Source organism: Benincasa hispida, chromosome 9 (genome assembly GCF_027475165.1).
Source record: "Benincasa hispida cultivar pf3 chromosome 9, pf3_genome.v1.1, whole genome shotgun sequence".
NCBI classification, from domain to species: Eukaryota; Viridiplantae; Streptophyta; class Magnoliopsida; order Cucurbitales; family Cucurbitaceae; genus Benincasa; species Benincasa hispida.
In genome coordinates, this window is record NC_143486.1 from 74,578,763 (window position 1) to 74,606,741 (window position 27,979).

Here is a 27,979-nt window from a genome sequence, read left to right on the forward strand (position 1 = left end):
ATGTAAGGTCTTGACATTGAGATGAAATTTTGTTGGTACCCAAATCTTGGCTTGAATTTGGAATAGTAATTTTTGTGATTAGACATAAAATTTAGAGCATGTCAAATTTTGACTCGAGAAATAATTGATTTTGGATATAATTTTTGTTCAATCCAATACTATGGTTTGGATTTGAGTCCCCCACTTATACAAAAATTTGGAATAAAACCAAATTCTGATGCGAAAATTATAAGAGTTTCATACCAATTTCAGCTTGATTTAATTTGAATCTTACCAAATTTTGATTTATATTGGGGTGGGATTTCTGAGACCTATCCAAATTGGGTAGAATAATTTGAAGCTTTCCTTTTGAATTGGAGTAAGTAAAATAATAATAATAATAAATCTAACCATTTGAATTTTGCACAACACTTTTTTGGGAACATAATCCTAATTTCAACTCAAATTTGAGTTTTAAACTTCGTCAACCACCAAGAATCAAAGGATATAGTTAATAAAATCTAATTAACTAGATTTTATTTGAATTTTTTATTTGCTATTTTTCTTCTATAAATAGCAGTTGCTTGGATGACAATACTATGGTTGAGGATCTCTGCTGGTAGGGAAATTATAAAGATATTCTCTGCCGTCGATGACCTCCGATTAAGAAGTGCTTTACAATTGCATGGCTTCCATACTTTTCTTTCGAAGTTCATCTTCTCCAGAAAAGGAAAAAAAAGTTTTTTTTTTTAGTATTTCTTTTCTAGATTTAGACTTTCTTTCTTTCCTTCTGCTTTTATTTTATTAACTTTTTTTTTGCTAATAAGCTCGTTGCCAACCATTCTTTCATGTTTGATGTTATCGTCGTTGAGTTGTTCGTGGGTGGCCATAGCCGAGATCGACATCGTCCAATTCAATCGGCTCCCCTTCAGCCGCGCTCCATGACCCAGACTAGATCCGCCGCACCTATACTTTTTTTTTTAGTCGTTGATGCAGCCGTGGTCTGCATAGTTCATTGCGGATGATGGTGGGCTTTGGCTCGTCACCGAAGTTGAGATGGTGTGTGAAATGGGGAGAGAGTAGAGGGTGTGAGGAAAAAGATGGGGGGCGAATGTGTGTGTAAAGAAAAAAAAAATGTAGGGCTTTTCTTTCTTTCTTTCTTCTTTTTTCCTTTCTTCCTTTCTTCCTTTTTGTTTTTTCTTCTTTTCCTCTTTTCTTCTTTTTTTTTTTTAAAAATAATTTTTTTTATGTGCGACTGAACTTAAATTTCTTTAAGTTGCCTATGTACTTTTTATAATGATAGGGATCAAGTCGTAACGTAGTTCGTACAATTTTTTTTAGAGGGGGCTCACATTTTAAGATCATGCGGACTAGGAGCATCATGCAGTTGCTCTTATTTCATCATGGTTTTGATCATCCTCTTCATTTGTAGGATTCATTAATATGATGAGTTTTGGCTTCACTATCAAGAAACCTTCTGTACATATGTGAACAGAAAAATTTCTCTTCATGCGTGAAAGGACACGACTGTGAATCTTTTCGCCATTGTTTTCTTCATGGAATGATGTCGCCTTCAAGATTTTCATCCTTCCTTTATGTTGATCGCTTGTTGTCTTGAGATGATCAAAAGCAGATGCTGAAGGTTGATCTCTCTTTGATGTGGATATACTTAGCCTTTTGAAGGCTGAAGTTTGAGTAGAAGTAGTTGTTAGACATTGGTCTTCTTCTCCTACCGTGGCCATGCTCAATCTTTGAAAGATTGAAGATCGAGCACTTGAAGACTTAATACGATCGAAGACAAAAGTTCTTTGCTTCATTTCTTCTGAGTCATTGACTTTTTCGACAGTTATATGATTGTTGTCGACTTCCACTATACCGACAGTGTGACATGCAATAACTTCTTATACTTTTTATGGATGCATATTGAGAAAGTTTCTTGGGATAAATTCTGCCAAAGTTGTCGGCCGTCGGAATCGAGGAAAGTCCTTGTTTTCTTTCTTAGCAGGCTTAGGCTTCCATGTCATATTTTTGCCTTTATTTTTATGAGTCTTGTTCCTTCTTCTATGGCTTCGATAGACACGCGACTCTTTTTGGGTGGAGTTTGGTTGTCTTCTTTTTCGACGAGTCACAACTATCCACTATTTGTTGTCATCTTAACAAGCTCATCTTTCTTTCTGGAATTTGTTGTCTGAATCTCTTGCTGGAACCGAACAAATATAGGCTCGAAGGTTCAAAACTGGATCAGGCTTTGTCTTTGAGCATGGGACACGGACAGTGTTGGAACACTTGAAGTCGCCGCTACTGTGCGTGATTTGTCTAAGCTACTTCATCCAAATCTAGCTCAATCTTCTTTTCACGAGCCAACTTTAGAATTCGTTCTTTCAGTACGAAGCACCTTTCAACTGGGTGACTAACGACTCGATGATACTTATAGTAGTTAGGATCATCTACTTTTCTTGCTTGTTCCGACCGCTTGCATTCTAACAGCTGAATAAGTTACTTCTCTTGCAGTTGCTCCAACATATCTGCCACATCAGAGTCAGAGAATGGATAAACATTCTCTTGTCTTTCTTTAAGAGTTGGATGACTCTTCTCGCCCTCATTGTGCCTTCTTTCAAATTTTATTTGTTTTCCTTTGGAGGAAAATTTCAGCGGGGTCACATGAATGACCATATATTCTTTTGTGGCATTATCCATGATCTTTTCAGTGCCCTTGGCTTCATTCTTGTATTTTTTTCCCTTCAGGGACTAGGAAATCTTTAGTTCCTCTGTTGGCGATGCTCAGCTCCATATCATGAGTGCGTGTTGCTAACTCCTCAAACGTACAAGGTTTTATCCCTGAATGTAGAGAAGCTCCCAGTGCATGCCTTGAGTGCACATCTCCACTGCAGATAATTCAGTGAATCTATCTTTGCAATCCAGACTTAAAGCTCTCCATCAGTTGATGTAATCGATGACTGTCTTTCCCTTCCACTGTTTGGTATTCGTCAACTCCATCATGCTAACAATGCGCCTTATATTGTAGAAGTGATTTAGGAACTCCTTTTCTAGTTGTTCCCAACTGTCAATCACTTATGGCTCCAAATCAGTATACCAATCGAAAACATTTCCTTTCAAGGTACGGACGAACTGCTTGACTAGTTGGTCTCCTCTGGTTCCTGCATTTTCACAGGTTTCGGTGAAGTGTGCAACATGTTGTTTTGGATTGCCCTTTCCATCGAACTACTGAAACTTTTGAGGTTGATACCTAACTGGTATTCTCAGGTTGTCGATTCTCTTGGTGTATGGCTTAGAGTATATAAAGGAAGTTTGCAACGGTTCTTCGTACTGAGCTCTTATGGAGTTTGTGATCATTTCCTGTAGCTGTTGAACTGACGGGGAGGCAACAGAGGTAGATTGTGGTGGCTGACTTTCCTGCAAGACAGTCTTCCCTTTGTTGTAGCTGGAGATTGACTTGACTCAGTAGTATCTTGAGCCTGTATTTGATCTTTAAAGCAGTGATTTCATGATCTCGCTCCTCTACAACCTTCATTAGAAGATTTATCTTTACCTCCATCTCTGCCATGGTCGACTCAATCGTTACGTCAGTCCTCATGACATACACTACGTCAAAATGTGATTCTTTCTCTGATAGATCAGTAGCAGAAGCATAGTTTTCAAACAAGGGATTTTCTCTGATGACGATCCCGCCTTTAGGAAATTCCATCAATTGGTCCCAGATTTCCTCCGTGATGATAGAGCTTATGTAAGTGTTGCTTGCGACGGTAGCTTTGGATGCAACTTTCTTTAGTGCCATTTGTAGATTTGTTGACTCGGATGACGAGAGAGATATGAGAGGTAAAGAGGTCCCACCGGACGTGCCAATTTATTCGCACGAGATTTCAAGAGAAATTTATTTCGTGGAACTTGAACTTTGTATTTGTATTAATTTTGTGGAAAGTGAGTACAATCTCCAATATATAATATTTTGATGCTTTCAAAATAAACTATAGTCTTTAAGCTTGTTTATCTTATTAGATGATAGACCTTTGAGCTTGATGATCTTTTTGGATGATCGGCCTTTGGGCTTGTTAATCTTCTTGGATGATCGGCCTTCGAGCTTGTTGATATTCTTGGAGGATTATTGTTCGTATGAGGCTTCCGGAGAAACTTATTTCGTGGAGTTGAACTTGAGTTGGTGTTGATGTTGAGGTTGATTTGATGCGATGTGGTTCAATCTCTAGTACTTGATCTTCTGATTCTCTCTCGATTAGGTGGATGTGCTTAACTTGAGGAAGAAAAATACCGTACGTTCTTGAAGTAGAAGTCTCAGAAGAGTGCTTGTATCTTCAAAGGACTTCAGTCTTCAGAATGCTCGTATCTCCAAAGGACTTCAGCCTTCAAGTCAGATTGCTTGAATCTTCAAAGGATTCCGGTCTTCAGAACTTTGATATGTCTTCTGATCTTTAGAGCTTTAGTGTCTTTTGATCTTCAGAGTTTTGATATGTCTTTTGATCTTCAGAGCTTTAGTGTCTTCTGATCCTCATAGCTTTGGAGGAGTTATGTTCTTCAGAGCTTTGGAGCTTCTTACTTCAGATCTTCAGAGAGATTTTGCTTTCAATTCCTTCTACCCCTAAAATGAAGAGATAAAACCTATATTTATAGAGGTTTCTCAGAGGCTTTATATGGGCTTGGGTTTAAACTTCAATTTGGCCCAAATTTTCACAATGGGCTTGAATTTGGGTTGGGCCGACGGACTTTAATTACTCGACCCGATCTAACTTATAATTTTTTCAATAGGCTCGGGCTTTCATTAATGATGTGGCAACTTGTGATTTGCCGAAATTTATCATTCAACACATGCATCATGCTAATTAAGTTATGCTCGTTTTGACTATAACCTAAATTTCAGGAGTTATAGTGTATATAATTTAAGTAAATTTTAACATAAATAGAGGTGCCAAGAATTTTGATTCATTCTCCCGATACTTGTAATATCTTATCTAAAATAATCGATAAATTTAAAGATGGTAATACAACTTAATTAAAGAATTTTAACCCGTACATATTTAATCCAATAGACATGTCAGTATGAACATGACTCCATTGTCATCTAGTGTGTTTTCGGATGCTTTTCTTCTTTTTGAACTTGCTATTTGCTCGTTTTTTTTTTCCATTGTCCCTAGCTGTGGGGGTTTTGGTTTCTTTTCTCTGGCTTCCTCTTGGGTGGTTTGAGGTTTTTTTGTGTTTATGTTTGGATTTTATCTTGTTGGCTTTGTTTGTGTATTGTTGTCCCGTCTTTACTTGTGTTTTGTTGTTTTGATGCTTTGATCTCAGGCTGTGAGATCCCTTTTGTTGTTATAAAATAGTATCATCTATTCTAAAAAAACATTACTCCATTGTCATAAAACCTAACCTTTCATTGCAGGTTTAAATCTCTCCTTCCACACATATTTGAACTAAAAAACCAAATACACATGAAATATTGAATTTCATTTGTTCAAGATTTCATTTCTATTAATATATCTTTTTTTTTTCTTCCGTTAACATTTCTTCACACATTTATCAGGAATCATATCAATTTTAAACAAACTGGGGAAAGAACAAAAAAAAAAAAAGAAAAAAAAGAAAAAAAGAAAAAGAAAAAGAAAAAGAAAATATAACTTTAGAATTTAAAACATTTAAAAAGCAAAATAAGACAACAAAGTATAAAAGCCAAATAGTTGAGAAGAGTAATTTTCTCAAAGCCTTAACAATATAGGAATGACTGAGACCAACATAGTTTATGGATTATATATTTATTCTCTCTTTAATCTACAAAATACAAATCTTTAATCATTCTCATCTATTGCACTAAAACACCAAAATGTGGGGATGAAATGAAAATTCAAAATTTTGCAGTTTGATGTAAGATGTATATCTGTTTGGATTGGCCATAAAAATAATATTAAAAAAATTATATTTTGACTCGAGAAATAAAAGTAGGTATAAAACTAGGTAAAACAACTCAAATTCGTTCATACAAAGTGTAAATTGGTTGAAAATTTGAAATTTTACTCGTATTCAAATTCGAGTATTGAGAAAAGAAAAATGTCATCGATTGAGATACCCAATCATATTTAAAAGGCTGTTAAAGATTCGAATTTTAAATACTCATTTTTATTAATGATGAAAATTATGTACATTTGTATAGATGAACATCGATCGGTCAGAGTCGGTTTCCGATCAAATCACCACCGAACCGACTATGGACAGTTTACTAAATATTCAAATCGACCTTGACTGTCGAGGAGTAAAATTCGATCTATCGATTAGTTATTGGTCAGTTTTATTATCTGACCTTTTTTTTTTTGAAATTTTTCAAAATCAACACCGATCGATTGTACTATTTTTCGGTCGATCGGTTCAGTTTTTTCAATCTATTATGTTCAAATAGACGATAAAAATATAACATTTAAAAGCTCTAATTTTTTAATTAAAGAAATAAAAATAGCTATGAAGCCAGGTCAAATGATTGTTTTTTTCTTTTTTTTTTTAAAAAAAAGGTTGAAAATTTGGAAATTGTACGTATTTAAAATTTAGAGTGTTGAAGAAAGAGAAAACGCCACCGGCAAAGGCACCCACTGGTGGACTATGTTGACAAAAAAGGACAGAAAGTAGGAGGCAAGTGGGGCCCCCGCTCCCATGTGAACCGGTTGCTAGCCGTCCGATTTCTTTTCATTTTACTAATCCGAAACCAATCGTCCGCGTTCCGTCCCCACTTCCAACGTTCGACTCATTTTCATTTTTCCATTTAAATTATAAAAATACCTTTAATCTTTATTATTTATTTTCAAAATATCCATATACTTTTAAATTTTTTAATGTTACCTATGAACCTCTATAAGCTTTTTAAAACTATTTTTATCCTCCATTTAAATTCAAGAAAGTATAAAAAATAATTTTAAATATTTTAAATAATAATTTTAAATTAATTATTTTTTTGGAACGACAAAGATTTGAAAATAATGTATTTTAACTTTTTTATTTGGATGATAACCGAAAAGGAAAATAAAGTTAAGAATTTATTATAAGTTTTATGATGTGTTAATTTGAAAATTAGAATTTGACAAGGTTAATTGAGTAATTTATTTTTATATTTATTAAATCCTACAAAATTGTAGCATTTTAGTTAGGATTTTTTTTGTCTTTTTAATCAAATAGATTTTGAAATCACTTTAAATTTTAAAATCATTATATTTTCTACACCAAGCATTAGAATCCATTTGAAATCTATTATGCATTGAAATCTCTCAAAATCATGGATTTTAAACCAATCATTAAAGTAGAATTATTTAAAACTTAGAAAGAAAAATTGAAACACAAAATGACAATAATGAACATAAATTCTAATCACCATACATTTGATAATGGTCAATGTCATATTGTTCCAAATTTTGTTTTTTTTATCTTATTTGTTAATTATTTTTTTTTAATTTTTAAAAATTTAAAACCTATTTACTCACATTATTCTTATAATAATTTACAATTTTTAAATATAATAATTAAATTTTTAGTCTATTTCTAAAAATTTATATATATATATATTTTAAAATTTCAAAATTTAGTTTGATTTTTAAAAATTAGGAAAGATTTAATATTAAAAAATTAAAACTAAAAATCAAACCGTTACCAACTTAGTTTGGTAGCATTTATGAAAATTTAGAGATAATAGTGTAATTCTAACAAAATACGTAGGACGTTTTTGAAATAGGATAAAAATAAAAGTTTATGATACTTTATTATAATTTAGCGTAATTTTTTATTTTAAAAAGAAAACAAAAACCCAGGTGCCACGTATGCTGTCCGTTGCCTTTTTCACGGCGCCCACTTCAAGTACGTGCCTCTTTAATTTCGGTCTAATTAATGAATTATTTACAAAAAAAAAAAAAAAAAAAACTCACACAATAACATGGCGTCGTTTCACTTAATGTCAATTTTTTTAAAAAAATATGAAAAGATGGAATCTAAACTAAAAAAGGAAAAAAGAAAAGAAAAAAAGCTCGCGATGGAGTACCACCATAAGCAGTAGCCCCTTGGTTTCCAGTGGGTTTCAGAGCTTAAAAAAGCTTGCTGTGGAAGCAAACTTTTTTTCCTCGATTTTTTCTTCAAATCTCGTACTCATTTGTGTTCTTTCTCGATCTTCTCTCTCTATTTCTTTCAATCTGTGTGATTTACCGAGCGGCATTGCCTTTTTTGTCGACATTTTTCGTGCAGCGAGCTCTGCGCCTTTGATTCTAGTGTGAGTTCGTGGTAATTTCTGATGAGGATTTTAGCTTGAGCTGTAGTAGAATCGTCATTGATTTGATTTTGGCGGTTGCACCATTCGGAAACTGAACAGGAGGTGGTAGAATGTTTACCGAAGGACTCGATAAAAGTGCCCTTCGATGGGTTCGCGAGGTTTTGTTCTGTTGCAATCAATATTATTTCTATTGTTATTTTTTGAAATCTCTTTTTGTGATTCTTCTTGCTTGTTTTCATACTTTTGAGTTCTGAGTGCGGAAATTTCTGCAATTAGTTGATTTCTTAAAATTTTGAGTTTATATTTATATTTTTGGTTTAATTTGACAGAAGGATGACACATTTAGTACTTCAAATTTGAGGTATCGAGCCGATCCGATTGCCGGCGTCGGAGTGGGTACTGGAGCAAGGGGTTTTGGATTGCCACCGCCGTCGAACTTTAGAAGTGGGCACTTGCCGGCGAGTGCCATTCCGGTCTCGAGAGCCATTTCTGGTCGTGTGGACGATAGTGCTTCTGCTTCAGAGAATGACATGTCTACTGATTCTGAAGAGGATGTTTATGGGGTTAGATATTCCTTAGACTCATCTCCCCAACACAACAGAGTTCCAAATCGTTCTACTTATAGATATGGAAATTCCTTGCAAGGAAGATCGAATAATGGCAGTGATTACTTTTTCTCTGATGTTAGTTCGTCGAGGGAAACGTTGGTTGGTGGTCATAGGCAAATGGCTGATAGGATGACCAGTAAAAATGGGAGGTACCCAACTAAGCAAAATGGTTTTACAGAAGACGATTCTTCGGATTCTGCTGCTAGTTCTGAATTTTCTACAACACAAGTGGGGGGAAGTATTAATGGGGCTATGCCCAGGAATAGAACTTCCATGGCATCAGAGGGATACTCGTCAAGCCTGCCATCACGTGTGAATGTGGGAAATGCACCTAAAAAGGTTTACATTTCTTTGAAACTAAGCTTGTGAGGCACGAGAAGTGATTTTGGCGATTTCTGTATAAATGTGTATGTTGCTTGAAATGAGCTCAAAGTTCTGTTGCTTGAAACAAATTTCATTATGAGAAATAGAGAATTAGGAGGGTACATAGACCTCCGCAGTAATCCGGTCTCGAGTCCAGCATATCTGAATGCCCATTCTTTGACATTCGCACCGATGTGTTTTTGTAGGTTTTCTTTGATTTCTATTCTTAAGAACTGGAGCAGTCTTTTGTAATCTTGTTGTTCTTGTTTTGGTTGCTCTTTTGTTTGGGCTGTTTTTCCAACACTCGTCTTAATGAAAGTTGGTACCTTATAATATAAAGCCTAGTAGAAAGGGAGATGCACCATTTTCATAGTCAAATGCTGCTTCTGGGGGTGTAAGGAATGTCCTGGTAGTGAGGCTAACAAATAGACTTCCCCTCCTCCGTTTTTCTAAATTATTACTATAATTTGTTGCTGTTTGAAACCACTCTCCAACATATTTTGTCTTCAATCTCTGTATGTGCTGACTTAGTCGTTCTGCAGGATTTACAGAATGGAAGGTTTTCTGATGACGATGACGAAGATGACATTCCCAGTGCCCCTCCTTTTTTTGCTTCATCGCAGGAAATTAAACAATGTGCTGAAAAAAGTCAAGATGTGAAGTTTGATGGCACACGTGATCATAAAGCTCCATCTGGAGTTGCAGTGCCGCAAGGAAATAAGAGCAGTGACCAGTTTGTCAGGTTGGTTTATGTATTTAATATCTTTTTCAAAAGAATTTTCCCCTTAAACTGTCTAAAAAAATATCTGTTTTACAGCCGTCTTTGTTATCCATAAACAAATCTGAATTGTGCCTTTTCCTTTCATGTTGACATCGATTCATTGTTATAACTTATTGTTTATTCTAGAAGTTGGGATGTGATGTATTATCATCTCCTTGCTCTTTTTGCAGACCAGTGAATTCGGAAGCTGCGGGCAGTTCTGGATCGGCTCGCCTCCCCACATTTAATGCAAGGTTTTGCCAACTAAACTGTCTAGGTTTTATTATCGATGACAGACTATCTTCATTTAGTTTTCTTATGGGGTTTTTAATTCCAATATCTCAGTGCTTTAGGGCCTTGGCATGCAGTCATAGCATATGATGCATGCGTGCGATTATGTCTTCATGCTTGGGCAATGGAAAATATGGAAGCCCCGATGTTTTTGGAAAATGAATGTGCAGTATTACGAGATGCATTTGGGTAGGCTCATTCTCTTTTCATTTGGCTTCGTACAATTTTTCCACTATATGCCATGCAAATAATCTTGAGTTAAAAAGTTGCACTTCATTGCCTTTACCAATTTACACCTCCATCCATATGATGCAGTTTACGGCAAATACTCTTACAGTCAGAGGATGAATTGCTGGTGAAACACACTTCAGAACTTGCCAATGAGGGAGCTCCGACCAAACCAAAGAAAACTATAGGCAAAATAAAGGTGCAAGGTAAAGTGCATGATAGTCATTAAAGCCTCATTATTCAGGTGGCATGTGACAAGGGATGTGATCTAAAGATTTTTTATCGTGCAGTGCGGAAAGTGAAGATGGGGCTGGATCCACCAACGGGCTGTAATATTTTAGCTTTAAGACCACCTGCTGTAACCCTAGAAACCATCAAGTATCAATTTTCCAGCTTTCAGTCAGCAGTAGCCTCTGGATGGCATGCTTTGCATAAAATTCGTGTTGCACCACGAATACCTCCAAACAGTTCTCTATCAAGACAAAGCATGGCATATGTGCATGCAAGCACCCAGTACATCAAGCAGGTGTCCAAAGTTCTAAAAGCGGGTGTAACAACCCTGCGCAGCAGTTCATCATCTTATGAAGTGGTGCAAGGTAATGCCTGTACTTATAAATTATGCTTTTGAACGTACCTGTGGAAACAACTTTTACGTGATTAGTTTTCCATATTGAAAGTAGATGCTATTTAGGTTGTTGTTAATTGTATTAGAATAAGTAACAATTGATTAATTATTGTTGAAGTTTTTTTAGTTCTGCTCCTTGAGTACATAAGCTATATTTACAATGAGCCCTTGAACATGTGCTCTTCCACTGATGGGTTGAGCATATGCATTCCTTGTTCATATTTATACTGGATCTTAAAATCTTTTGTCCACTTAAATTTTATTTTCATGTTATTCCCCTGGTGAATCCCTTCTTTTGCTGTCATCAGAAACGTACCCATGTTTACTAAGACTGAAAAGTTTAGCTGAGGAAGATGCCGTCAAAATGCAGGCTGGATCAGGAGAAACTCATGTTTTGTATGTTATTTGCTCATGTATCATTCTGCAGTTAGGAATCTTGTTCAGAAAATTACTGACAACTTTACAGTTTTCCAGATGGTCTTGGTGATGATCTAATTATTGAAGTTCAGGATTCCAATGGAAAGCATATTGGTCGTGCTCTCCTGCAAATAGCTGCCATTACTGATAACCCAGTAAAATTTCTTTTGAGCCTGAGAATAATTTGAGTTTAACAGTAATTAAACTATGCTGTCTCGTAGTCAAAATTTATACGAAAGTTGAATGCAGGCAGATAAATTACGTTGGTGGTCTATTTATCGTGAGCCTGAACATGAACTCGTGGGCAAAATTCAACTTTACGTAAATTACTCAGCAAGTGCAGATGACAATAGTCACCCAAAGGTATGTTATTAAATAAAGTGCCTGTTGTGTGTGTGTTTTAATAGATTGCTTAAGTCAACTTTTCTTCCCCTTCCTTTAGCCATGTGGCCCATGTAACTTTTTTCATTTTAAGTATTCCACTCTTTTTCCATCATTTGATAATGCACCGAGTCCCCATGAAGTCACCAAATCTAGTAAAAACAGATCTTACCCAATTGTTTTGATTGCACTTTTCTGATTTCTGAGCTTCTTCATGATTTTAAGAAGCAGTATTCTTCAAGCTGATCTCAATTAGCTCTCTTTGGCCTATTTGTGCTTGGTCTGAACTTGTTATCAAGAAGAAATGTTTTAGGAAATCTTAAAATCTCAAGGAAGAATTTGCTTTTAAATTATTTGAAGTTTGAACATACCATAAATATTATCTTTTTGTTTGTTCCTAGTGCGGTTCTGTGGCAGAAACAGTAGCATACGACTTAGTTCTTGAGGTTTCCATGAAAGTTCAGCATTTTCAACAGAGGAACCTTTTGTTGCATGGATCCTGGAAATGGCTTTTGACAGAGTTTGCATCATACTATGGCATTTCAGAAGTATATACCAGATTAAGGTAACAGGGCTATGTTAAGTTAAGTTAATTACTTATTCTACTAAAATGGCTGACAAGTGTCACCGTGAATGTAGTTATTCACCATTCACCATATGATGAATATTGATTGTAGCTTATACATGTTAAGCTATTAACGTACCTTCATTATGGTTAATAGATATCTTTCGTATATCATGGATGTGGCCACACCAACAGCTGACTGCCTAACTTTGGTGTATGACTTGCTCATGCCTGTTGTTATGAAGGGCCATGACAAGAGTACGTTGAGTCATCAAGAGGTAGTAAATCGAGCTTCCCAGCTCAAACCAGTGGATTTTTTTCTTATTACTTATTTTATATGCCAATGTTGTATATGACAACATTTTGCAAATCTTGTTGGTTGCCTCTCAGAACCGAATTTTAGGAGAAACCAGGGATCAAATTGAGCAGATACTTGCTCTTGTTTTTGAGAACTATAAATCACTTGACGAAGCAACTCTCTCGGGTCTTATGGAGATATACAGACCAGCAACGGGGGTTGCAGCGCCTGCTCTAGAACCAGCAGTTAAATTGTACACTCTTCTGCATGATATTCTATCTCCGGAGGTTCAGACTTCCTTGTGCCATTATTTCCAGGTTTTGAGAAACTTCATCTCTGTAGGATGTAGAATTGCATTTGTCAAGTTGAATGTTCAAGTTTACCCTAAGGGCTCATTTTTCCAGGTTGCCGTGAAAAAGAGATCAAGGAGGCACTTGAGTGAAACGGATGAATATATGGGTAACAGTAACGAAGGCAGTTTGGTAGATATGGTTACTATGTCTACTGCTTACCAAAAGATGAAATCGGTGTGCCTTGACATTAGGGGGGAGATATTCTCTGACATTGAGATCCATAATCAACACATACTTCCCAGGTACCATTTTCTGTTCAGTTGTGTACATTTCCCTTTTAGGGCCATGACTGCATCTTATCTATAATCCAAATTTAAGGGGAATTGACTTCATTTGCATCTCTTCAAAAAAACCTCCCACCTTCCCCTTCACCACCGATTCTCTATAGGGCTTGTTTTGGGAACTTCCAAAACAGTTTTATGTTCTTTAGATCGAAAGTTCAAGGAAACATGTTCAAATAACTTCTTTTTTTTTAACAATTGTTTTAGGTTTGAGAAGCTAGCTGACATAAGTTCCTTTGCAGTTTTGTAGACCTACCAAATCTCTCTGCTTCCATATATAGCACAGAGCTTTGCAGTAGATTGCGCTCTTTCCTAATTGCTTGCCCACCAACAGGCCCTTCCCCTTCAGTAGCAGAACTTGTTATTGCGACTGCTGATTTTCAGAGGGATCTTGCCAGATGGAATATTAGGTAACTTTTGTTTTATTCATAAACCTTTTCTTTTTAAAAAAAAAGTTTGGGAAAGACATCTCGATGATCTTGTACATTTCCAACACATTTTTCACTCTGTCAGTCCTGTGAAAGGCGGTGTTGATGCAAAAGAATTGTTCCATTTGTATATTCTGGTGTGGATCCAGGATAAGCGCCTGTCGTTGCTTGAAACATGCAAATTGGATAAGGTCAGTCAAATTAGTTAAGCATAATAATTTTTGTATATTATTTCTTGCTAGCATGAAGCATGTCGAAACCCTATTTCTGTTAAATATAAAGAAAGTACAAGTTTATCTAACAGAAAGGGACATGTAGTCGTAAAAGATGCTATATGTGTAATAAAGGAAATATCTCTGAAATAATTATGTTTTCCTTGCTCACAAACTTAGCTTGAGAGAAATACGCTCAATTTATTTTACTTATCAATTCATGGTTGTGGTAAATATAACTATAAATGCAGGTCAAGTGGTCGGGAGTTAGAACTCAACATTCTACAACACCTTTTGTTGATGAAATGTATGACCGATTAAAGGAAACTTTGAGTGACTATGAGATTTTCATTTGTCGATGGCCAGAGTACACCTTTGTTTTGGAACAAGTAAGTTCATAACATCGTCGTAATCTGTTTTGTTATTTTTTTTGGAAGACAATTTTTTTTGTTATTAACACCATCTTTTATCTCCACATCTATACGATCTGAAAACCATTATGTTTTAAAGCACATCTGATGTCTCATAAAAAAGCACCATTTAATGGTCTGTGTCACTGATGCTGTGATGCAAACACTCCTTATTCTGGCATGCTAGTTATCCACCAGTATTGTTTAAATTCCAACTCTAAATCTTATTCAATTTCAATAACCATTAGCCATCAATTATTTATTAACTAAATACCGTCGGTAAGAACTTGTCTGGAATTTAAGGGTGATATTTATCATGGAAATCATCAAGAAGTTCCGTGGGATCCCATGGAAGTTGAAATGAAACCCCAATTTTCTTTGGAGTGTGTCTGTTATCGATAACCTTGACCAATATTTTCTTGTGGTAACTATATCATTGGTCATTGGGACATGATTTTTGTGGGCATTTATTAACACTTTTTGTAGATCAGCTTAGCCTTAATTTTTTGCATAGGATCCCTCTGTGTAATTGGGCGGTGCAACTGTTTTGTTCTTAGTGTAAGCTTCAGTTCTTATTAAAAAAAAATTGGTTTATCTTCTATCTTCTTTTAAATACTTGTGACATAATAGCTAAATTTTGAAAACAAAAGGCATATGTTTAGAAATTATATTGTTGTTGGTAATTTCTTTTTGATATTTAGCTATGATTTGAGAAACTTTTTTAAAAGCAGATGACGGAACAAAGAAGAATGTCAATAAACATGCCTCATTTTTTATATCAGGGGAAAAATTACTGTTATCTGTACTTGACAATTCAGGCCTTCTCGAAAGGAACAATCCACCCTTTCTCTCCTTCCCTTGGGTCTTCCAGTTCATAAAAAAAAAAAAAAAAAAAAAAAAAAAAAATTCAGTCACCATCATTTTCTTAGACAGGATCTCCATTTTTCCTTTTCTTCTCCCAGGTCCTTATTTTGTACTCTCGGTCTCATAATCAGAAGAATCTTATTCTATTTAGATTCTTATTTGGATTTCTATAATAGGCTATCGCAGATGTTGAAAAAGCAATAGTCGAGGCATTGGACAAGCAGTATGCTGATGTGTTGGCACCGCTAAAAGAAAACTTAGCACCCAAAAAGTTTGGACTTAAGTATGTCCAGAAACTGGCTAAACGATCTGTCAGCTCTTACACTGTTCCGGATGAGGTAAATTGACACTTAAAATTCAAAGTATTCTTTCATATTTATGCCCCTTGATATTAAAATTCAATGATGATTTCAGCTGGGGATTCTATTAAATTCCATGAAGAGGATGCTTGATGTTCTGCGCCCGAAGATAGAAACGCAATTTAAGCTGTGGGGTTCCTGCATTCCTGAAGGTGGAAATGTAATTCCTGGCGAACGTCTTAGTGAAGTGACAGTCATGCTCAGAGCCAAGTTCAGAAACTATTTGCAAGCAGTCGTGGAGAAGCTTATTGAGAATGTAGGTATCATTTTTCTTAATAGGGTATTTTCTTTAAAAGAAAAAACAGAAGTCTTTTCATTGATTGCTGAAGTAAATTATAAAAATATCATATCCGTGGATAATTGAAAGAAACATACCTTCAGTGTGAAATGAGTGTAGATAAGTTATAATTACAAAAAGTGAAAGATAATTTACTCCCGAGATAAAAGCAAGAAAATATGTATTTTCAATAAAGGAAGATAAATAATCTAGTTGAGACTAAGCAGCATCCGATAGGATACAACTACTCCAATTTTGTTCTAGGTTCCCCTCTTCTTTCTTTGTCGATCGAGCTGGGTTCCCTCATTCCACCCATCCAGCCCTCCCGAAGAATTTGGTACAATCGATGCCACAAAGATAGCCAACTTGATTATCAAAGAACTAAGGAAACAGGCGACAATTTGGCGGCATATAATAAAGGAGCTGAGAGAGAATGATTCAATTCATAGTGGCCACTTACTGAGAATTTAATTTCTTAGGAGTTTTTTTGGCGTCTAATCATTGTAGGGTCAAACAAGTTGTCTTGTGAGATTAGTCGAGGTGAGCACAATCTAGCCTCGATACCCATGGATATAAAAAGAAAAAGAAGATAAATAATCTAGTTTATCGAACTAACAGGAGCAAGTAAACAAAACTGTAAACAACACTTTTGTTGTGGATTCAACCTATACATACATTTTTGCAGAGAAGAGAGACGGAAGTTAAGGCCTACGAATATGGAATTTAGATGGTACATTATGTTATTAATAATCTTGATTTTGACAGTCCCCTTGTCTTCTCTACATTGTCGATTATAATGAGAAATAGTACAGAAGTACGGGATTTTAGATTAAGGACATTTCTTGAAGTATTATCATTGAGATCATCTCTTTTTATCTGCCTTGTTATTTACTGCAGACAAAGTTACAAAGTGCTACAAAGCTGAAAAAGATTCTACAAGACTCCAAGGAAGCTGTGATTGAGTCAGAAATACGAAGCAGGATGCAACCACTGAAAGATCAGTTGTCAAACACAATAAATCATCTTCATACTGTCTTTGAGAGTCATGTATTCATTGCTCTCTGTCGGGGTTATTGGGACCGGATGGGACGGGTAAGATAAAACTAGGTTTCTTTTTACGGTTTTGCTTCGAAGTTGTGCCGAAATTGAGAATTCATGCCAAAATTGAGAATTCATTCTTTCAGATTTTACATTTTTGGATTCTAAATTTTAATATTTGGCGCAGGATGTTCTAAGCTTCATGGAGAACAGGAGAGACAACAGGTCATGGTATAGAGGGTCGCGCATTGCAGTTTCGGTAAGCTGTTACTTTTTTAAGTTACGGTTTTATGGAATATGATAGAACCTAAATATATTGAGATATAAGAGGTAGATAAATTAAGTAATTCAGGGTACTTGGACTTTCCCAATCTTGAGGTAACCAATTTCAAGCCCTAATTCACTCACTAAAATATTACATATCTTCTCCGTTCTCCTCCACTTCTATTTATAATCAATAAGTATAACAGGCTCCCTAGCTAATTAACAATATACCCTTAATACTATAATCACACCCTAATACTGTTCGTATCAAAATAGTCAGTTCTCTTTCGGTCAGCATGATAATAACTTCAAATGCTTGATCATTTGCAGGTTCTCGATGATACATTTGCCTCACAAATGCAGCAGTTGCTCGGCAACTCGCTACAAGAGAAAGACCTTGAGCCACCGACCTCGATCACAGAAGTGCGATCGATGCTCTGCAAGGATTAAGGGGGTTAAGGGGAGGCAAACCATATTATATACATGCTCATGCTTGATGGATGTGGGCATATATGCTTTTTTTTTTTTCTCTTTTTTTTTGAAGCAGGAAGAGGCAAGTGCTAACCGACATCTTGTTGGCATGAGGATTTTAGAGGTCAATTTTGATGAGAAGAATGAAAGTTTTCTGTTGAAAGAGAAACATGTGGCTAACTTGCTGATTCCATTTTGTAAAGAAGGGAGTTAGCTTCTCAGCTGCCCCATAATTTTCTCTTCTGGTATCTTCAATTCAATGGTGCACTAACTATATAGAGAAATGTAGATGTATATGTACAACTTTACATAAATATAATTCTTCTGATTGTTTAAAACACTGTATTGGAACATACTCTTCTATGACCTTCATGAGATGAATAAATAACATACTTTACTACGACGACCTTCATTAAATAATAATCAAATTAATAATAATATTGACCAATTGTAAAAACCATCTTTGAATTATGGTGGTAGTTGTATGGACATCATCAAGTTTTTAATTATGAAAATTTGATCATCAAACTTCTAAAAGTGTTAAAATTATACTCTCAAAAGCTGTAGAAATTGGATTCCAGAATAATAAAAATTGAATTATTAAATTTTTACAATTGCAAAATTTCTATAATTATGTAAGTTCGAGTGTCGGATTTCAATACTTAAATTTGAGGTCTTAATTTATACAATTAAAAATCTATGGATAAAATTGTAACTTAATATGGGGTGAATTTTACCATTTTCCCTCATAGTAATAAGAATAACATACTCTGCTGCCTAAAAAAATAGCAAACTGAACAAGTCCTAAGGCTAAATATATGGTTTAATTTGGATGTTTTTTACTGCCTCAAATAATAATAATAATAATAAATAACGGAATTTTTTCCCCTTCTGTTTGACGGATTTTTGTCAGACTTTTCAGACAAACATGTGACATCTTTGTTTTACTGAGTCTTACTATTCAAAACTTGAGATTATTATTTCAATTTTATTTTGAAATCCATTCCACTTGGGTTTTTAAAACATTTTATAATAGATGAGATTTTTATACTTAGGAAACAAACATTAAACATATAGTGTATCATTAATTAATGAGCAAATATTATTTAATCACAACTAATCAATTTAAATTAATTATAAAATATCAATATATTATTTAGATTTAATATTTAAAACTAAACTATTTAATATCCACACTCATGAAACAATATTTGTGATCCAAAAAGTGTAGGCAAATGAACTCTAAATTTGTATAAACTTACTAAGGCTTTATTTTGTAACCATTTGATTTTTCGTTTTTAAAAATTAAACCTATAGAGACTACTTTCACTTTTAAATTTCTTCCATTATTTTCTATTTTTTACTAATAGTTTAAAAAATCAAGCCAAACTAAAAAAAGTAGTTTTTAAAAGTTTGTCTTTTGTTTTTTAATATTGGTTAAGAATTCAATCATTATCTTAAGAAAGATCGAGGAAACAAACTTAATTTAAAAGAAAAAAACACAAATCCGAAATGATTACCATCTAAATATCATATTTGACAAATTTAAAATAATTTAATTTTACCATTCCCCCAACAATTTTTTTTTAACAAAATAACGTTATCACATGTAATGTAACTAAAATAAAAAAAAAATAAACTAAAATTAAAAGGGTCCAGGTTGTACATTAGGGAGTACACCCTTAATCATATTATTATCTTGGAAATGAGATTAAAAAAAATAGCATTAGTTGAATTAAGAGTACAAACAACCTTACTTGTCGAGTTGAATATGAGGAAAATTAAGGATTAGCCATTACAAAAAGAACACATAGAATAATATAGCTGAGACCACTTATATGAAGGCTCCAGTGTAAGGCACACAAGTTTGAGGTAACCACACATCCCCAACCAAGAAATTTGAAACTGTAAAATTAGCAGCATCTGTTGCATTATTAATCACATGATAACCTGCCCAATTAACTCTGTTCTTTGTATTTGATCCATCTCCTGTATTATTATACTCTCCATAATACAATGTGCTCAAATATTCCCCTGTCCATGGATCCCAACCACTAGGATTTACAAATCCATCTATAAATGTTTGCATGTACACTGTTCTTGAATATTGCTTCCATGGCCTTCCCAAATATGTCTTGTTCATATAGCTACTACTTGCAGCCAAATCGCTCGTGGCTCGGATTGCGCAGTTGTGGATCGAAGTCCCGGTGTTTTGGTTCGGATCCGATCGGCCTTGAGCGGTGATCATGTTGGCCTGACCGGGACGGGGGAGACGGGGATATATGTTACAGTTTTGGAAGACAACAGCAGCATTTCCAAATATGAAGTCTACAGTACCATAAATGTCACATTCTCTAAAGAATTGCCTGAGGGAATGAGTGTATAAAGTGTCTTGGTAGCCTTCAAAACTGCAGCTGTAGAAAACACACATATCAGCTCCACTTCTTAATGCAACTGCTTGGCCTTTGATTGCTCCAGCTGTGTTTTGGAAAGTTATATTTACTGCCATGAATCCTTCTGCTGCTACAGCTGCATTGTTCATGTTTAAACCAAAAATTAAAATTTTAGGACTTTGGCTTAGTTTGAGGTTGCAAAGTGGATTTCAAATTTTAACAGGAAGGATAAAATGAGAATTTTTTAAAAGTTTGTTGGAATTTAGACCAGGTACCAATGTAAAGAAAACTGTTGTTGATTGGAATTTACCAATCAATTTAATTGAAAAAGTGATTTTATTTACCTTCTACTGTATTTGAATTTTGAAGATCGTGTCTATTGAATCCATGGCTTTTAGAAAACATCTAAATCTCTGATTTTGTTTTTGTTTTGTTTTTTGCTTTTTTTTTTTTTTTTTAATGTCAAATATGTCTCAACTTTAAAAATGTATGTAATAAGTAAAAAGATCTATTAGATACAAAATTAAATGTTTAAAAAGACATGTTAACACAACATCAAAATTAATTTGGAAAAAAAAAATCTCTTTGAATAAAATTAATTTTTCTACAAGGACATTTGAAAAAAAAAATCAACAGTTTAAAGATATTTGATATAGGTTATTGAAATTTTAGATGATCAAGAGTGATTTTAAAGAACAAATGGGTTATCGAAAAATGACTTAAAAATGTTTGACCAAAAATTCGCAAAATATGTGAAAGAGTAACAATTACATATTTATAATCGGCATAGTCACTATTGAATAGAGTGCAATCAAACAAATTTGTAATTTAAAATTATTTTGATAAAAAAATGCAAGATATGATAAAAATTTTATTGATTTTTTTCAAAATGTTTAAGTTAAAAGATATTCTAAAAATGAACTAAAGTTTGAAAGTTAATAGACAACTGGCAGAATCCCATCTACAGACGGTGCATCATCAAAATTTATTTAAAAGCATGAAGAAAAATATTCAAATACACCACATTAAATTATCTAATCATAATTTATCATATAACAAATTTTTCTGACATTTTTTTAAAACATTTTAATTTTTTGTTTACGTGTGTGACAGAGAGTGAGAAGCTCATATTTCAATACTTACCAAAAGTTGCACTGTTGAAAGTCGTCCATCCGTCCACGACGCTATGGTTGCCTGTGATGATAGTTTGATTTATACCATCTCCAATCATCAGCAAATACTTCTTCTTTGAAGGGATAGACACATATTCTTGGTAAACACCAGCCGAAATGTAAATCAAGAAGTAGCCATTGGCAGCAAGAGAGTTGTTTGGAGCTGCATTAATAGCATCTGTGATGTTAAGGAAGTCTCCTTTGCCATCTTGACTCACAACTGCAATACCATTAACCAAAACTCCATCATCTGAAGAAGACGACAGCTTTCTCCGATTTGCCACCGAGTCGTAAACTGCACGGTCGCGTCTCGACATTCTCAATGGTAACGGTCCTTTCCTAAACTGCAAGTGTTTTTTCCCAGGGTGGTCAAGTGTTCTGTTTCTATTCCTCCTAGGAACCCAACCCTTCGTAAAAAGATCGAGTGAAAGACTGTATGATTTGGTACAATCAATAAGTGGAGCTAACAAATCCTTCTCCAAACTAGAACCTGCGGCTACAGTTTTTAGACCATCAAGACAAGTATCAATGTTGGTTAAGATGGCACTAAGAAGACTCTGGATATAATCAGCTTTTGAGTAAGTTAGCTTTTTATCAGTGCCGTTAACGGCCCGAAACGAATTCGACAAGAAATTGATATTCAGTTGAGCAAGATACTGACAATCTGTAAGAGCTCCAGTGATGGATTTTGGTAGAGTTGATGAGTTTTGAAGATGCTTCTCAATCAAGTCAAAGAATCTAGATGCTTTAGATAAAGAACGACGGATCGAAAACCGGCCAGAGTCGTAGATATTACCACCTGTGGATTTTTTAAGGACGGTGATGCAGTAAGAAGGATTTGAGGTGAATTTGCAAATGGCTTTTGAAGGGGGAAAATTAGTGAGAGAATCATATTCAGCAGATGAAGAGGTGAAAAGGGTTAAAAGTATAAGAAATGAAGCTAGTAAGGGAGGAAACAGAAACTTACAAGCCATTGGCTTTGAACAAGTTTTATGTGCAAATAGAAGAGAGGTAAGTCCACTTATATATAGATTCCAAATAGACCATAGATTTTTTGTGATGATGATGGAGAAAAACCCTGGCTTCTTTCTGGAATGGTGAAATCTGCAATTTGACATATTTTAAGCAAAAGTCAACAAGATTACTTCAAGTACACAAAACAGTTAGTTTAGCCACTTTGTCGATTAATTGTGGCACAAAACATTCACAAATGCATATTATATATCCACTTACGCTAGATTGAGTAATCCATGCTTCCTTAAATGTTGTGCTAAGAGACGAGACTAAAGTAAATGCAAGATTTATTTGCTTTTCTTGAACATCACAATGCGAAACCAATGGTGGACTTCCCATGTGAGTTTGAAGCTAAACCGTGAGCTCGGAGAGAAGAAGGGGGAATAATGAAAAATTTCAGAGAGGTTTGAAGTTTTTTTTTTTTTTTTTTTAGTACTTGGCTGCATTCTACAATGCACCTATCTTTAGACATCCTCTCACATCACTCATACCAAAAAAATAACTTAGACATTTGAGAAAGGGAATAAGAAGAATTTGCCACATGATAAGTTATGATCCGTAATTTTGGTAGGATGCACCTAAATATTGTTTAAAACAGAGAGACAAAAAATTTCATTACATCGATGGAAAGAGGTTAGCCCAACAGTATACATAAAATAAAAGATAAAAAGCAGAAAGTAAAAAAGAAAGTTATAACTAAAAAATAAAAGCAGTCCTGTTTAAACATAAATCTTAAAACGAAAGAGCTTCCACAGGAAGTCTGGAGACGAGCCAAATCATCAAAACAATTTGATCATGGACGTGACTTCACTTGAAATAATCTTTGATTCATTTTCAACCATAACTCGGGAAAGAGAATTTTTATAACATTAACCCATAATAATCTTGATTTAGGAGCTAAAGCAGTCCCAACTTTTATCAAATAAATTATTTTTAAATTAATTTTCCAACAGATCCTATATTGAATGTTTTTTTAATAACATTAAAAAAAGAATTAAAAATCCTAACTTTTTCGGCTTTTGTCTCCAAATTTTCTTTCTTTCTTTCTTTTTTTAGTAGTTCACATGACACACGCATATATTAATTTCTTTTAAATTATAACATCACAAATAAGGAGTAAAGATTCAAACTCTCGAGTACAATTGTAATCGGGAAGGACCCTTAAACAAAGATACACTTGATACATTTTTTATATATTACTATTTTAACCCGAGAAGAAGACTTTAACATAGATTGTGTTTGAAGCTACCTCTACCTGCAAGCTAAGTTATTAGTTTCAACCATTGTGAAATTAAAAAGTCAAATTATTCAAGACATGAATCCCTCGTAATGATTGATTGATGTGGATTTAAAAATCTATATGTCACTTAATACAAATATAACTTCGAGATATTACTCTTTCATAATGCAACGGTGAAAAGTTGTCATACATATTATGACGATTGACAATTTTATCAAATAATTTTTCGATTAAGATAGTTGTGATCCACAACCTTCAAAATTCTATTTAAAAAATGTTTTATTCAATTTTAGTTGAACAGTTTGTAAATTATTAGTTAAGAAGTGAAATTCAAACTCACAGCATTAGAAGGAAGGACCTTAAACAAAGATACACTTGACATACTTTTTATATATTATTATACTAACATGAAGAGAAGACTTTAGCATAGATTATGTTTCAAGTTAGTCTTATAATAATTATTCGATGTGGATTAAGAAATCGACAAGCCACTTTACTCTTTGGGTCGTCGAGGACTTGGATAACCTTATTTGGAGGTGTGATTTGGCCAGTCTTGTTTGAGGGGTCCAAATATTATTTCATCAATTTTCAAGATTGCTAACAAACAATCATGGATCTCCTTCTCCACTCACCTTTTTCGGAGGAGCTTTTATTGTGGCAGAGGTGTATACTCTGTGCGTCTCCAAACCGAGAGAAATGATAGAATAGTTAGTAGGTGGGAGAGATCTTTGAGTGATGTTTGGACCCTTGATAGACTTTACATTTCTCTTTGAGTTTTTGTGACCGAGCCCTTCTGTAATACTCTTAACATTTTTTTTACTTGATTGGAGCCTTTTATTCTTTTTAATAGACCTGTGTGTTCTTTCATGTTTTTCTTAAAAGTTTAGTTATGTACAGTCGCTAATAACCACTTGATATAGAATTGTTGAAGGTGGACTCACCAAATAATTTTTCAATTAAGAGGATTATGGTCCATAATTTGAAATTTCTATTAAGAAAGGGTTTAAATACTATTTTAGAGCTTATTTTATATTTTAATTTGGTTCAATACTTTCAATTCTAGTTTAGTTTGGTCCTTATACTTTTGATATATCCATTTGGATCCTTATTTTTAGCCTTTTTCTTTAAATTATATTAAAGTTACGCAAATAAGGATCCATATCTTTGTGCATTCCATCCTAATTAATATATATATATATTTAAAAAATAAAAGAAGCATGAAAAGTTGTCAGTGACAAACTACACCAAGACAATTGACTAGAAATGTAAAATTTAGCCTAGGATGCACTAGGCATTTTTCTTTTAAAAGTCCATAACCAATTAAATTGAAGCAAAGCATATAGATCTAAACCAAAAAAAAAAAAAATTAATTGATAATTAATTATTAAATTTTATGGTTTTTTATTGAAATAAAATATGAAATAATCTAGGAAAATTATTTTAAATGATAAAACTATTAAAAATATTTATAATTAATAGCAAAATATCACAATTTATCTGTGATAGACCGCGATAGACAATGATAAACTACCATCTGTATCTATTTGTGTCATTATAGACATATATATTAGTTTATCGTAGTCTATCAACAATGATATTTTGCTATTATTTATAAGTATTTTGGTTCATTTTCTTATATTTGAAGACTGTCCAATAATCTATATTTTTTATAATGTATTTTGGTAAATACAAAGACTTTTTTTAAATATAGGAAAATGAATCAAAATATTTACAAATATAATAAAATTTCACTGGTCATTTGTGTCATGATAGAAGTCTGTCAGAATCTATCACAGATGAATTGTGATATTTTACTATTATTTGTAAATATTTTCAACTTTAAAAGAATTTTTCTAAATATCACCCTAAAAAAAACCAAACAAAAGATAATAATTTAAAAATAAAAATATTTTAATAAGAATTTGACACATTACAAATTAAAACTAAACATAGTCTAAAAATAGTTCATGACTAAATAAATCCAACCAAAGTAGACAGTTTAGAGACTAAGTAGTACTAAAAAACAATTTTAATTGACAATTAGTTAGTCAAATTCATGGGTTTTTATTAAAATAAAAAAATGAAATAATTTATAATAATTCTTAAAGTATATCATATATAACTATACATATTCACATACCTCGGTTGTTGTGTAATAACCGTCAGTCAGCGATCGGATCGGAGCAACTTTGATCCATGCATATCAGAGATGAACGTTATCAAAATTAGCCATGAATCCTCAACTTCCTGCACCAAATCAAAACTGTTTTCCGTCAAAAAAGTTAAACCTCACTAATTTTTCCGTTCTCTCTCTCTCTCTCTTTCTTCCATTTATTCCACACTATTCCACAGAATCACCCGAAAACAAATAGAGGGGAAAAGGGATAATTCATACCAATTAATACGATTCTGCTCTCTCAATGTCTCTTTGATCGGTGGTCGTGTGGTTTATGCGTCGTCCTTAGGACGAAGAAACTCAATATATTCTTTTGGGCCAAATCACACACCATCGATCTGGGGACTTGCAAGGAGAAACCATGGAGGTGCTTCGGATGAGGCAGTTGATGTTTTTATGGTCAAGAATTCAATCCTCTCGTGTAGCCCTTGTGGGTGGTAATCACACCGCTGCCAGATTTTGCACTCGCTAAAGATTCCCTTTCCCCCTGCTTTAGCTTTCCCCTCTCCCTCTCTGCCCTGCTCATATCTTTTCTGCAATTTTCTTCAATTCTGCTTCTGCCTCAAACCAACCGCGCAATAACCTTTTTTAAAACCTCCTGTAATTTGAAGTTTTCAGTTCAATCAATCCATGGCGTTCAGCTTGGTTCAAGCTTTCCGATCAAAGCCCCACAAGTATGACCATGTTCCTGGTCTGTATTTGGTAATTAAGCACCCTGCCGCAGAATCTAGGGTTTTGAGATTTCTTGCTCAAGCCATGCTCTTGGCTTTGTTCATCGTTTCCTTACCTTATTTCGGATCCATTCTCGGAGGATCCTCAATCGCGTCAAGCAATGCTGAATTTGGCACAGATAATGATATCGGCATTTTATCATTTGAACTCAACGATAAATCAAATAACTACAGAATCGTTTACCTCGAACAATCTGATGATTCTACTCTCGTCGATGTGGAGAAGACCAAATTACGCCAAAATGAGATCAAATCCCCCTCTCGGAGACGACTCTTCGCATACGAATCTGACGCTAAAAGAGCAGCAGCCCTAAATGAACTCGAAGATGTCCTCCTCGAACCACCGCGAGCAGCATCGCGAAAATCGAGGCGGTACTTGCAACGAACAAGATACCTTCCAGATTTGATGGGCGATTCTCTCGAAAGCTACCCCCGCCATGTTTTCATCGACGCCGGACTTCCAGAGAAGGAAGGCGGAAGCGGTACAAGCTGGTTCGCCCATAACTACCCTACCAGAAACAAGAAGTTCGAAATATACAAGATCGAGACAGTGAATACCGATCAGGAGCCATCCTCAAAGGAACCGCAAGTCGGCATATCGGACTGGCTGTCAATTAACGTAAAAGCAGAAGATTACGTCGTAATGAAAGCAGAAGCCGAGGTTGTGGAGGATATGATAAAATCAAAGGCCGTTCGGTTGGTCGACGAACTTTTCTTGGAATGCAAGCCACAGAAAAACAGTGGCAGGAAGGTCTCCGGCGGTGGCCGGCGAGCTTACTGGCAGTGTTTGGCGTTGTATGGCCAGCTCCGAGACGAAGGTGTGGCGGTTCATCAATGGTGGGGTTAAAAAAAATTATTAAAAAAAAAATCGGAGAATCGAATCACCTGAGAGAGAGTGGAGAGAACGTGGACGAGAGGGAGAGCGATAAATTAAGTATTTGATTTTCTTTTTTTCTCTTTAGTTTTTCCCCCTTTTTTTTTTTTCTTTCTTCTTTTTCTCTTGTTATTGTGCGGTTTTCTTTTTATTCTGTTTTTTAAGCTTCCTGGAAAAAAAAAAAAAGGAAAAAATATTTTTTTTTTCTTTCTTTTTTTTTTTTTTAGAACAACTTTTCTTTCTTATTTTAAGTGAAAAAAAATTGTTGTGATATGATGGAGTGGGAACTAGTGAGGGAGGGAAGCCATGTAAAATGTGAAATTTTATTCAAACACTCCTTTGTGATTGTTTTAATTTGATTTCAATGTTATTTTATTTTATTTATTATTTTTTATGTTCATTTTATGTATTTCTATTTTCTATTTCTTCCATAATATTTATAAAAATTTGTCCGTTTTAAATATATATATAAATATTTTTAGTTCATTTTGGTTCCTAGTTTCAATTTTTTTTTTATCCATGTAATTTTAAAATATTCATTTTAATCCTTTGATTACTTTAAAATAAAATAACCTAAAAACACAAGAACCAAAGTGGTATTTAAAATTATATTTAATATTTCAACCTTAATATGGAAATTCTAATAG

General features: G+C 34.2%; 3 protein-coding genes across 6 annotated transcripts; 2 read left to right on the top strand and 1 right to left on the bottom strand.

Annotated features, from left to right (window-relative positions):
- The first annotated feature begins 7,952 nt into the window (after positions 1-7,952).
- LOC120086439 (pesticidal crystal cry8Ba protein) lies at positions 7,953-18,070 on the top strand. Its single transcript, XM_039043088.2, has 22 exons — positions 7,953-8,397; positions 8,569-9,186; positions 9,753-9,952; positions 10,162-10,224; positions 10,316-10,450; positions 10,577-10,695; positions 10,780-11,085; positions 11,423-11,510; positions 11,581-11,686; positions 11,781-11,894; positions 12,314-12,477; positions 12,635-12,755; positions 12,868-13,092; positions 13,180-13,370; positions 13,652-13,819; positions 13,923-14,028; positions 14,301-14,438; positions 15,500-15,661; positions 15,738-15,938; positions 16,857-17,051; positions 17,185-17,256; positions 17,592-18,070. The coding sequence occupies exons 1-22, from the start codon at positions 8,350-8,352 to the stop codon at positions 17,709-17,711; spliced, it is 3,660 nt and encodes a 1,219-aa protein (XP_038899016.1). The 5' UTR covers positions 7,953-8,349; the 3' UTR covers positions 17,712-18,070.
- Positions 18,071-19,351: 1,281 nt separating this feature from the next.
- On the bottom strand, positions 19,352-25,980 carry LOC120086072 (putative pectinesterase/pectinesterase inhibitor 20). 4 transcript variants are annotated; one of them, XM_039042506.2, is made up of 5 exons: positions 25,947-25,980; positions 25,692-25,798; positions 22,265-22,401; positions 21,269-22,096; positions 19,352-20,261 (listed from the first exon to the last, which is right to left on the bottom strand). In XM_039042506.2, the coding sequence occupies exons 3-5, from the start codon at positions 22,269-22,271 to the stop codon at positions 19,567-19,569; spliced, it is 1,530 nt and encodes a 509-aa protein (XP_038898434.1). In that variant the 5' UTR covers positions 22,272-22,401; positions 25,692-25,798; positions 25,947-25,980; the 3' UTR covers positions 19,352-19,566. The 4 variants fall into 4 exon arrangements, with proteins under 4 accessions (XP_038898434.1, XP_038898430.1, XP_090173306.1 ...); XM_039042502.2 differs by having other exon boundaries at positions 21,269-22,401; XM_090317180.1 differs by lacking the exons at positions 25,692-25,798; positions 25,947-25,980 and adding an exon at positions 22,531-22,885.
- A 377-nt stretch (positions 25,981-26,357) lies between these two features.
- Positions 26,358-27,719, top strand: LOC120086073 (uncharacterized). The gene has a single exon (XM_090317181.1). It carries the CDS (start codon positions 26,358-26,360, stop codon positions 27,303-27,305), a length of 948 nt encoding a protein of 315 aa, XP_090173307.1. The 3' UTR covers positions 27,306-27,719.
- The last annotated feature ends 260 nt before the right edge of the window (positions 27,720-27,979 follow it).